Source organism: Anneissia japonica, unplaced genomic scaffold, assembly GCF_011630105.1.
Source record: "Anneissia japonica isolate Jap-2015-1 unplaced genomic scaffold, ASM1163010v1 scaffold3531_len492141_cov184, whole genome shotgun sequence".
In the NCBI taxonomy this organism is placed as follows: Eukaryota; Metazoa; Echinodermata; class Crinoidea; order Comatulida; family Comatulidae; genus Anneissia; species Anneissia japonica.
The window spans coordinates 2,325-15,340 of NW_022702905.1; the positions used below are offsets into that span (position 1 = coordinate 2,325).

The 13,016-nt window shown below is 32.7% G+C and overlaps 1 protein-coding gene across 1 annotated transcript in view; it reads left to right on the forward strand.

The window, feature by feature from the left end:
- Nucleotides 1–561: 561 nt before the first annotated feature.
- Nucleotides 562–13,016, forward strand: part of LOC117104164 — a 13,663-nt gene continuing 1,208 nt past the window's right edge. Inside the window, exons 1-7 of the mRNA XM_033244861.1 lie at nucleotides 562–572; nucleotides 1,121–1,334; nucleotides 1,505–1,652; nucleotides 2,129–2,299; nucleotides 8,242–8,542; nucleotides 9,475–9,631; nucleotides 12,951–12,996. Of these exons, the coding sequence (XP_033100752.1) occupies nucleotides 562–572; nucleotides 1,121–1,334; nucleotides 1,505–1,652; nucleotides 2,129–2,299; nucleotides 8,242–8,542; nucleotides 9,475–9,631; nucleotides 12,951–12,996 (1,048 nt within the window). The remainder of the gene's footprint in view (nucleotides 573–1,120; nucleotides 1,335–1,504; nucleotides 1,653–2,128; nucleotides 2,300–8,241; nucleotides 8,543–9,474; nucleotides 9,632–12,950; nucleotides 12,997–13,016) is intronic.

The window sequence follows — 13,016 nt, forward strand, 5'->3', positions numbered from 1 at the left end:
AAGGTTGTACTTACCTTTGCTAAGCCTACACAATTGCTTTGGTTGGATCTGATTTACATATAAATACAATGGTGTTCAATAGTAGAAGTAGCCTGGGTTCCAGGCCCTAATTTTAGGTTACTCACTCTTTATTGCACTTAGTGCGCACCATACCTAATTTAATTGGCGTCCCATACTCGATTTCCTTTTTTTTCGAATTATTCCGTTTATCTCTAAATTAACTTTCTCGTTGGTGGCGCTGTCCAGAATGAGAAAAATAATAACAAATAAGAGACTTGTGGCAAGTCTATAGTAGAAGTTGCCTGTTAATGCTAAAACTATCCAACAGGTGTTCCAGGCTTAGTCCTACTGTTTGGTCTACAATTAAATCACTTGGCCTATCTACTGTAAAACCTACTCGGAGGGGGACTAGGAAGACGAAAGATGAGGAATTTTTATTAAAAAAGAGAAATTTACCAGTCATGTTGGTCTCCTGAACTGCCGCTCTGTTTGTAACAAGGCAAGTTCTCTCTCTGAGCTTATACTGGAATCATCTTTCGACTTTACACTTTTAACTGAAACATGGCTAAAAAGTGATGACTCAAACGGAACTGTTGTTACTGACCTCTTCCCACAAGGATGCAACATTGTTTCGAAATCACGTCAGTACAGAAGAGGAGGGGACATAGCTGTTGTTTACGTTTTACCTTTCATGGTCAACCGTTTTATGTTCTTGTGATATACAGACCACGTCATGTTTCTTGACGAATTCGAGTCTCATCTTTCCGATATCGCACCATCGTGTTTACCTAACATCATTATAGCTGGTGATGTAAATCTTCATCTTGAGGATGTCAGAAACAATAATACTAACCGCTTTATCAATATCTTGAACTCATTTGGTCTGAATAATGTTGTCAATAGCGCTACACATATAAATTGACACACCCTAGATTTTATAGCTTCGTATACCACGGCTTATCAGATTGATCTGACGTCGATTGTTGACACCACACTCTCTCACCATTTCCTATTGTCTTGCTCTGTCACATCATTAAGACAGTTTACTCATATTCACCAACCTGCACGCTGGGGTCGACGCATTAATTCCATCAACTGATGATTTTTTATTTGATGTCAGCTCTGCACTTCCTGATGAACTGGAAAATGATAATACCAATGATGCCTGTGTGACAATTAACAATGTTTTGAAGTGCACACTCAATAAGCGTGCTTCATTGTTTAAAATCCCACAAAGAGCAAGATGTACTCAATCTTGGATGAACTCTGACATTCTTGCTGCATGTCGTGCACGTCGCAAGGCTGAGGGTACTTACAGAAAGTCGCAATCAACTGTAAATAACGCTAGTTTTGCTGAGAAGATAAGAATAGTCAATAAGCTCATCATTGAAGCCAAAAAGGCATATTACTCTAATCTTCTACGTCGTCATAAATTTTCCGAACTCTTGATTAACTTACTGGTAGTCATAATACTCAAGTATTGCCAGATACATTATCCCACCAGGATGCTGCTAACATATTTGCAGAATTCTTTGTTAGCAAGATCAATTCCATCCGTCTTGATCTGGATTCACTTGCCTTAAATAATGATGACATTAACGATACTGGTTATCTTAATGTTTCTTCTGATTCTGTTGATTACCATGCTTCTGGTAACTTTAGTTTCTTTCACCCCACATCTGTTCCTGAAATTCTTAACATTATTCGAAGAATTTCTATCAAAACTTATTGTCTGGATCCTCTGCCTAAGGTGTTACTTAAAACATCAACTAATTCATTATCCAAATATTTTTTCCAAATTATCAATGCAATTTTTGAAACTGGTGACTTCCCGACGTGCTTAAAAACTGCCATTGTTGTCCCTGTCCTAAAGAAAGCGACCCTTGATCATAACACTCTTAAAAACTTTCGCCCTATTTCAATGCTTTCATTCCTATTAATCACTGAACGGGTCATGTTTGAAAGGCTTAATGACTATTTCACATCGTTTAATCTATTACCTAAATTACAATCTGCTTACCGACAGTACCATAGTGTTGAAACTGCTCTCTTATGTATTGCCAATAGTGTTTGCTCTCTCTTGATAAGTCTAAAGGTGTTATCTTGGTTTTGTTGGATTTGTCATCAGCGTTTGATACAATTGATCACGCTTTATTGCTGAACACACTTAAAGAATCTTTTGGCATTTCTGACAAAGCTCTCCATTTGCTGTACTCTTACCTTGATTCTAGGTCTTTTCGTGTTAATGTTGGGTCAGAATTTTCCAACACATTCCCTTTGAAGTATGGCGTTCCGCAAGGTAGAGTACTTGGACCCCTTTTGTTTATCTGCTACACTTCTGGTCTTTCTAACATAATCACTAGACATGGTTTAAATTTTCACTTCTTTGCTGATGACATACAGCTTTGGAAACATGTTGATCTTAATAACACTACTGACATAGGCTCGACTCTTTATTCAATAGAGTCTTGTATTTCTTCTATTATCAGATGGACGACTAAAATGAAACTCAAGCTCAACCCTCACAAAACTGAACTACTTACTATATTTTTAATATCTAGAACCATTCACCCTTTTCCCCCAATTCAGATATCCGTAGAAGGTGTCAATATACCGTCGTCAACTACAGCACGAAATTTAGATGTACTGTTTGACAATCGGTTTAACTTTCAAAACCACATTTCATCTATCTGTAAATCTGGATATTTTCACCGTAGACGAATTCGATCTATTCGTCCATATATTTCACGCTCCGCTGCTGAAGTATTTGTCCATGCTTTTATCACCTCTAAAATTGATTTCTGTAACTCTTTATTGTATGGGACCTCTATTTTCAATTAAGACCCTTACAAAAGCTTCAAAACTCAGCAGCACGTGTTGTCTGTCTCACTAAACTTCGTGATCATGTTTCAACTATCCTCAAAGACCTTCATTGGCTACCGATATGTAAACGCCTAAACTTCAAAATTATTCTTCTCACTCATAAATGCATATATGGCTACGCCCCACACTATCTTTCTTCATCAATCTCACAACAGTTATCTTCACTTTCCACAAGACGGTCAAATTTTCTCAGGTTATCTGTCCCCAGAGTGCTGCATGTTCGTACTGGCGAACGGTCTTTCTCTTTTACTGCTCCGAAATTATTGAACTCTCTTCCACCTAATCTTAGATCAACTTCTGATACTAATGCATTCAAGACCCTCCTTAAAACCTATCTCTTTAATCAATAATTCTTTCATCTTTAAGCGCCAGTGACAAAAAATTATTTTTTTTAACAGGCGCTATACAAATTCTCCAATTTATTATTTATTTATCAAAATTCTTTCATTAGACACTTTGAGGATTACAAAAATGTTAGTTAAACAAGTATATCCTGGGGGTGCATGGGAACCCCTTGTTTCTACGTTAACCAATCATTTCGGTCCCGCTTCGTTTCGGTCGCGCCTCATTTCGGTCGCGGTTTATTTCGAACAAATATATGGAGCGCCGAAGGAGTTGCGAAAACGCAAATTGAATATGCCTAGGCCCTATATATTATTATAATTAGTTTGTCCATCAGTTTATCATAGGCCTAAGTATTTTTTTTTATTTCCGTTTTGCTATCTTTCTACTAACAACATTTTATCTTTCTACTAACATAGAAATTTACGGTGATATATTATTCATGATCGAAACATGATCTTATGATTGAAACATTGGAATTCAGTATGTGCTTCATGCTATTAATTTTCCTTGATAGGCCTACCCCTAAATATGAATATATATTTATGTATGATTTCATAAGCATATAGAATATTCCTAGAAACAATTATATATATATATAAATATGTATATATATATATATATGTCTATATATAGGCCTATATACACATACATACATATATGTATTTATACATATATAATATTATATATAATTTATACATATTTACTTACATTACACACAAAATCATATAACAAATATACATTTTCCTATCCATTTATTTATTTTTTATAAACATGATCAGCAGCCAGAGCAGACGATTCGATGTTACTGGTTTCATGAAGTAGGTGAACACACGTGAAGTGGTGAACTGTGCTCCAGCTCACGTGTTTGTACCTAGAAATAGCTAGTCGTCTATTTTAGCATCTGACCTACTTCTGTCTTAGCAGTAATGTATCAAAAATGGAAATAAAACAAACAAGAAATCACAAACCTTGTGTCAGCTTCGCCTTAACAATACCATGGGAATCAATTTGTGGAAATAGACCTATTAAGTTGAGTGATTTTCTCTGGCTTATGAATATAAAAGAAGCATGAAACGGCTTTCAAAATGTACAGCATGCAATTATAAATGTATTGACAATTTTATATGGAAAATATAAATATGAAAATATATATTTCCTTTACTTTATTATTATAAACATAAACGGAACATTTATGGTAAATGGAAACGTAACAGACAAGAAAAAAACGTATGCGAAACTAATCTATTGACTATACTTATTCCATAAATCTTAATTTGATTCAAGCATTAATAATAAAAATTATACCAATATCACAAAAAAAAAAAAAAAAAAAAAAAAAAAAAAAAAATAGCACCAAGCGATACAGTAATATAGTAACAAATAGGATTTTGCAAATAGTACAGGACTGCCAGGTTGTTCTAACCGTTATAGTATGTTAAGTGATGAATTTATCGAAATTGACGAAAATAATGATAGTAAATGTATTACTTCCAATATTAAAAATCAAGAAAAACGTAAAGTAAGATGCCGCCGTGGAGGTAAGAAAAGGAATGTTCACAATTGTTCTTGTCATAATGTTTTCTCTATTGCTTTTAATAATGTAAATAGATTAACAAAATCCCGATTCTATGAAATTGAACAATACTTATATATAAACAAAGTTGACTTACTTGGTATATCTGAAACTTTTTTAAATAATACGGGTATTAATTATTTAAATTTTAAAGTTAATGGATATGAATTCAAATCAAAAAATAGAAAAGAAAAGGATGGGGGTGGGGTTGGTATTTTTATTTCTAAAAGACTATCAGTGATTTCTGAAAATGTCTTAGACTCCATGAACGACCAAGGGAGGGCCTTCCTGTAAAAGTTTTTGGAAAGCTTTACGTGGTAAGAATGTTGAGGGTGGCAGCATGGATTTTGATTGCATCAAAATTCCTGGTTCTGAGTAAATTACATTTGATAAGGAAAAATTGTTCACAGTGTTAAAAGTTACTGGGAAAACCTTGGAAAAGGCAACATGAATTTAAATGATTGTAATTCTTACTTGACTAGTCGTTTCAATAAACAAATTAGAGATAATCTTTCTTATGAATATGATCACCAATGGAACGAAGAATTTTTATGTGATATTGTTATTAATACTGATATGATTAAAGAGGCAATTTCACTTTCAAAAAATAATAAAGTCCTTGGCTTAGACAGTATAACCAATGAATTACTTAAAAATGGAGGTCACTGTATTATAAAAAGCTTACTTATACTTTTTAACAAAATTATTGAATTTGAAGAAATTCCTAAAGACTGGAATAAATGCATTATTATTCTTATTCATAAGAAAGGTAGCCGCAGAGACCTGGATAACTCGAAGGTATATCTCTAACTTCTTGTGTTTCAAAAATATTGAACCGTATTTTATCATTTAATAACTCTAACTTCCTTGAAGGAAATGATACCTTTTCGGAGGTCCAATGAGGTTTTCGTACAACATATAGATGTGATGATCATATTTTAACTCTCAAAAACGTGGCAGCTTGTCGGCTAAATGAAAACAAACAAACTTATATGGCCTTCTTGGACTTTCGAAAAGCTTTTGACATCCTTTGGCGAAATGGCTTACTTAAAGCTGTTTGGTTATCGGGTATTAGGGGAAAGATTTTGAGAAAGGTTGATAAACTTTATGCAGAGGTAAATAATGGTATAATTAGACTAGGAGATACAGACACAGAACTCTTTGAGATTGAACAGGGAGTAAAGCAAGGCTGCGTCTTATCTCCAATCTTGTTTAACATTTTTATGAATGAATTTAAAAAGATTCTTGTTTCAAATGATCTAGGTATCAGAGTGAATGACACGTGGGTAGGGGGATTATTCTGGGCTGATGATGTTGTCTTATTAGCAAATAATGAGCATGAAATGACAAAGATGCTCAATCTTGCAACATTATTTGCTAAAACATGGAAATTAAATTTTAATTTCGACAAATCTAATATTCTAATTTTCTGAAAAAGAATTGATAAAGAAAAACAATGGAAGTTAGGTGATGGTTTCATTTGGAAGTGGAGACATACAAATATCTTGGGGTTAATATATCCAGGAAACTAAATGATAATGTACAATTCCAGAATGTAATTACAAAGTGCAATAGACTAATTGCTTATATTAAATCATTGATTGATAACTGATATAATTTTAATAGGATATACTATGGGGATATTTTATGGAGAACAATTGGTCTCCCATCTATAAATTATGGTTCAGCTGTATGGTGTTCCCTAATTAAGTCAGATATTGACAAACTTGAACAATTACAATTGCAGATGACACGCTATATTCTTAGAGCAACTAGAAATACACCACGTGGAACTTTGTATGGTGAACTTGGCTGGCTGCCAATTAGTGTTATGCACGATATTTAGTGCAACAAAGTATTTTCATCGCATTATACATATGGAATCACATCGGTGGCCAAAACTTTTACTTAAGGCTTTATTACACATGGATAGTAACTTTGATAATTTCCGTTTTAAATTTCTTAAATGTGTTTCCAATGTTTTCTCAAAATGTGAATCAGTAAATTTATTTAAATTAATATGTGATACCATTGATTATCCCATCGGAAATTGGACCAACTTCATTTTGAATAAACTTAAAGAACAAGCTTGTACTGATTGGAGAAGTAATCTTGATCAAAAATCTTCCCTTTCAGATTACTCAATTATTAAGGAAAGCCCTTGCCTAGTAAAATATTTACTTGAAACTACAGATTTTGAGGGTGCTTGCATAAAATTTAAAATACGCTCCAATACTTTATCGTTACAAAGACGAATCTCAAGTTGGTCCGATAATAATTATGGTATTTGTTCTATTTGTAGCTCTTATTCAATTGAAGATATTAGACATTTTCTTTTTTCATGTCCTTCCCTCCATAACATCAGATTGGAAGAACTAGCAAAGCTTGAACATGAAATAGTAAATACAAATAGGCCTATATGAAACCAATTTATAAATTCAACAACTGATCAGAAGTTAATGTATGTTCTTGGCTCTTTTTCACTAAATCTTCCAAAAGAAATTGAAGAAAAATTTGACAAATTTTGTAAAAGGTATGCTACAAGGGCATGGAAAAAGAGAAATGAGATCAAAAAAGAAAACGAACGTTTTTTATTTTAGTCCTGTATTACTTTATGACTTTTGATTTTAATACTTTTATGTGCTTCTGTGTTATCTGGCCTGATATGTGTGCTTCTTGTGTGATAAGTGGTGTAGTATAGAGTTCAGTATGTACTGTATGTCTTTATGTTTATAATTGTGAGTACGGTACAGTCATGTGACTGGGTATACAGTTGTGTATGGATATATATGTACTTATGTACTGTGTATTTCATGAACGTTTGGTTGGTGTTTGTATAATTGTTCATGTGATTGTTTGCATCACTTTATTTTGCCTTAAGTTTTTTTAGTTTAAGATTGCTTTTAATTTTATATGACTGAACAGTTTTTTTTTTTACATTTCCGTAATGTCCCTTTTGAAAATTTGAATTGTCTTATTCTTAGCATAAGTCTTTTTTTGTGAACTTTACTGTAAATATTGTTTTGGACGCACCTTCTATTGAGAAGTGTGCCACTGATTGAAAAGTGTAGTTCCTCATAAATTATTATTTACTAATAAAAATAATTGTTTATATACTGATGTTACAGTAATTTAAATATCGAGTTGGCTGGTTTTTCCTGATAAAAAGTTTGATTTTTATAAATAATATCATATCAAAAAACAATACCGTACTAAGAGAAATACCAAATTTTTAGTATTCATTTTATTTGCTTTATTTGTTATGTAGTAGGAAGCGTAGGATCGATAACAAAAAACCGTCCGATAAAAGAGTAAAAATTACTAAAGCGGCACTGGAATGACAAATAATATATCACTTGTTCTCGACATGCATTAACGGCAGTTCTTAAGCGAAATTAATTAGAATTAACTTTAAAATGTTTACATTTTTTTAAATATAGGTAACATGACTGCATTCAGCGAATCAGTATGGTCTCCTGACAAAGGAAGGAACAATGGAAGGGACATGCAGTGGGGCGGGGGAACTCTCTTTGTTGACAAAAAAGAACTGGCTGACACCAAATCTGGTGGACGTAGAAAACTGTCTGAACGTAAGGCAATTCCAGTTGTGGACTTGTCTAGATGGATAAAGGAAAATACCAGAAAAGAAGACTATGTGATTTTAAAATTAGACGTTGAGGGAGCTGAATATAAAATTTTAAAAAAAATGCTGGAAGAGGGAACCTTTGCATGGATCGATAAGTACAATATGCATTACTATTATTATTTATTTTTACTGCTTTTTATATTTTTTAGATATACCATATTGTCATATATATGAATTCTACACAATTTTCATTATTTGTTATTTATTATTAATAATAATTGCTTATAATATAATTCATATAATTGTTGAAATAAAGTTATTTAAAATACATTATAGTCAAGCTTATTGAATGATTCAAGTTTTAAAAATAATTCTATCTAGAAATTAGTAATCACTACTAGAACTTTGGATAGGGGCTACCAATATATAATTACAATACAATACTGTACAATTATTAATACACTTAATTATTAATACAACAATAAAACATTTAATACAATACTGTATATTATAATACAGTACAATTAATATATTGGCCTTGTAGTTTTGCAGGAACAAATTCATACAATTGTAATGTCATGGCTAGCCGGCCGGCATAATTACTCGGTAACCGGGAACACTATTTTAAACAGTGTCTATATATGTTGATACTGTATGAATATATATTTTTTTAAAGTTTAATTAATTTATATTTTTAATTTTCATTTGTGACCAATGAATTTTACATTTCAAATTGTTGATGTTTATTAATGTTTATGATGCTTGCAGTTTCTTAGTTTGTTTGTATGGATTTGATGTATTTGGTTTCCTTTAATTTTTGTACTGCAATGATTTCAAACTTGTTCTGCTTTTTGTAATTTTTACCGTTTACCTGAATAAATAATAAAAATACATAAATAAAAATTTATACCACAATACCGTTTATGTGGCCGGGGATATTATCCTAACAGTCTAATGGCTGGGGACATAACTGTCGTAATTTATTGTCTCTGTGTCACATGACTATTTTCGTTACAGTTATGTGGCCTAATGGTATTTGGCCGGGTAATGATCAATTATTTTCACTTGAAGCGTTTTGTTTTCACAGGTATTACGGGGAATACCATAGTAATCAGCCAGTTGGGCTCTCTAGTGATGAGAAAGGCAAAATAATCAATAATGTAATGACTAAAGGGGAAAAAATGTATGATTGGGGAGCAGAGAGAAGGAATTACGCAGATTTTGAAGCTCTCCATCCAACAAAGGTAAATTTTTTACAAGACACAAGCTTCCTTTGTTGTCAAAAGTATGTTCTGATTATATATTTTTTCACCTATATCCTCTGACCATAGAAATTCTCCAGTCTTTCTGTATAAATTTAACGATTAATGAATGAGATGATGAAAGTTGTTGGTGGTGATAATTACGACGACAGCAGGCCCGTAACCAGCTTTGGTAATGGGGGGATCTTTTTCAATCTGATTGGAAGTTTTGGGGTCCAGGGGTTCTCTCGAAAAATGTTGAAAACCATTCCAAATGCTCTTCTGGTGTTTTTGAGTTGCTTTCAAATGAATTTTCGTGAATTAAAACTGAATCAATTTGATATGTGCAAATATTGAAGGATCGGAAGTAGGCTATAATACAATGCAATATTTTTAGTAGATCAAATGTAGTAGGAAGTCTACAGATAGGATTATATCATATACATCATAATCATCATCATCTTCTACTGTGCAGAACGTTTTTTGAGTATAGTCGCACATAAAAACTAGTGCATGTCATAGGCTTATATAAGGCCAAGGCACACATTGACAAGTGCATATAAATCGCACGAAGTTGTGTTTTGTGTTGGTCTAGTAGAGCGGAACTCACTATTTGCAGGCGGGGAGGTGTGGTTTTGGCAAGGGCGCAGATCTGTTTCTGAAGGTGAAGGGGACATTTTGTGAGTCCACATCCACCTCAGGCACACCATGGTTGGGCTTGAGGTTTGACAATTTTATGAAATAGTTAGCTGTAGATGACTGGAAATGAAACTTTTTTTTATAGTAAAATTCATCGTCATCACATTACTACTATATAGTCAAAATGACGTTTTACCAGCAATTTTCAGCAACCATATATTATATCTAATGTGATGTACTTTAGAAAATAAAACTTTTGATGTATTTACTTTTTATCTACCTACTTCAAAGCTTAGTCCACACCTAAGGGCTGAGGCGGGAAATTTGGGGAAATAGTACCTCTAGATTGCCGGAAATGACACTCTTATAGGGAAAATTCATCATTTTTCATTCATGGATTTTTATTCAATATTATCAAATTACAGGACAGAAACTCAATTGATGTGATCATTTGAGTTTCTGTCCTGTAATTTGATTTAATGTACTGTCTAATTTTTTGATATATCCATGTTTAAATTTGATTTAATGTTGATGTGATCAATTTAGTTTACATTTCTTTTTACTCGTTTTTACCTGTAATCGTGTAATTTCGCTTTTTAATGTACTGTTTTAATGACCCCAACCAGGGCAATGTAAATAATGTGCAATTTAGATTCGTCTACAATACATTATACTGCCTTCTGTTCCCCCGTTATTTATTTATTCACTTACTCATTTTTTATGGTAATTTTGTTGTTTTTATGACATAATTGTAATTTTAACTTTTTTTGCCTGAATTTTGTATATTGAATATTTGTATATCGAATTAATCGTTGTGATGTTCCATTGAAAATAAACTCAACTGTCTTTGATGTATTTTTAATTTACTTTACCTACTTTGTACTTCATGTGCCGAAAACATTACTACAGGTATTATTATTATTATTATTATTATTATTATTATTATTATTATTATTATTATTGTTATTATTATTATTATTATTATTATTAATAATACACGTTTTTATAAGGCCTATTATAAGTAATTCAGATGTTTGTGGGCAGAGATAGAGTACCTGTTGTAGCACCATTTCGTTAAAACATGGGTCATCAATGCAGTTCATTTCAACAATTTTCAGACATCTTTTTGACTTATGAAATTATTACATTGCGGATATAATAATATTTGGGGACGTATCCCCCTGTCCTCCTTGATCATGGATTTTTGGAAGGGCGTCCCCTTCCGTTTGAAATGTTTTTGGAATTAGTAAACGGCTAGACGCTCTTTGATTACATCTGAAAAGAAGTTAAGCTTAAAGATTTATTGTCCCTTGCTAATGTAAAAAAAATCATTAAAAACAAAATGATTTTGAAATAAACTTGCTCATATTGCAATAGCATACAAATTTTTAAATTGTGCGTAAAAATTATTGAATTTAAAAAATGTGTACTCTAATTTTTAAACTAAAAAATTATAATAAAAATAATAAAATACTTCCATTGACTGGAAGTGTTTCTATCATTTTTCGCTGTAAACTGATGGGAAGACATTTTTTAAATACACTAATTTCTATGTTCAAGTTGATAATTTTTTATGTTACTTCAAAATGGTTAAGTTAATTTCCAAAAAATATTTTTATGATTTTTTTTTTGTTATTTAGCATGGGACATACATCTTTAAAATAGAAAGTGTATGTTTCACGAGAGTATACATGTACAGTACATGAGAAGTACACACACAAGACAAGTGACTATTTTTTTACAGTCACCCTTCACCCCCTCTAGATCCGCCACTGACGATGTTGAATAGGCCTTCGACCGCGATGTTAATGATGATATCATAAAACCTGCCAAGTAGAAAGAGCAGCTGTGAGCTCAGGAGGTAGCAATGACTTTATACAAGGGGAGTCCAGCGAATATATTTTTAGTGAAGAGAAAAGAATAGGCATGCTAATAATATTAACCCAGCTAACAATTTAACATTAAAAAACAGTATAATACCAATGGGAGTGGGAGGGGGAGCCTGCGTGAGATTAAGTTCAAATGTTTAATCTGAGTGGCATTTCTGGCCCACTAGAAGTGCCATAGACATTAATCTTCGTCTGGACACAATCTCTACAATTGAATTTCTGGGCCTCCTCTATTTCGAATTCCTTAATTTGGATCTGCTACTGATAAAAAGTAAAAAAGTAGGGAACCACTACTGTAGGCTACCTTCTACCTATATTATTGGGCCGTAGCTAGGGCCTAGCTAGGCTATTCCGCGGGTGTCCGACTAGCACTTTTTTAAATTATTATTTTGACAATGATTGTACTGTATTGTTTAATGATAGTAATAGCATGGACCTATTTTAAATAGGAAAAACCTATTCTGACGTCGTATCAATGATACCAATTTTACTAGCACCGATAAATCAGAAAGTTGTATATTGTAATCACGTTCATATCACCGCCAAACGTTTCAAAAATCTTTGCGGCAACTATTGATCTTGAAAAATAATTCGCAGGCGGTCAAGTGCCTCGGGAAGTGCCTCCGATTATGGATCAGGGGACCAAAGGCCTTGGTAAAAATGATTCTGTTCTCATGCTCTGAAAGATTAATTTTAGCGGTTTTCTATTATATCCTATAAAAGTAAGCATAGCAAGGTCCTACCTTCAAACGATGACAATGAAATGTAAATTATAATGTTTTTGTATAATCCAGATACCTGAAGAGGCTCCTGGTAAAGCAGGGGCTGTATACAGTAAATGTAACACCTGTCTCTTATAC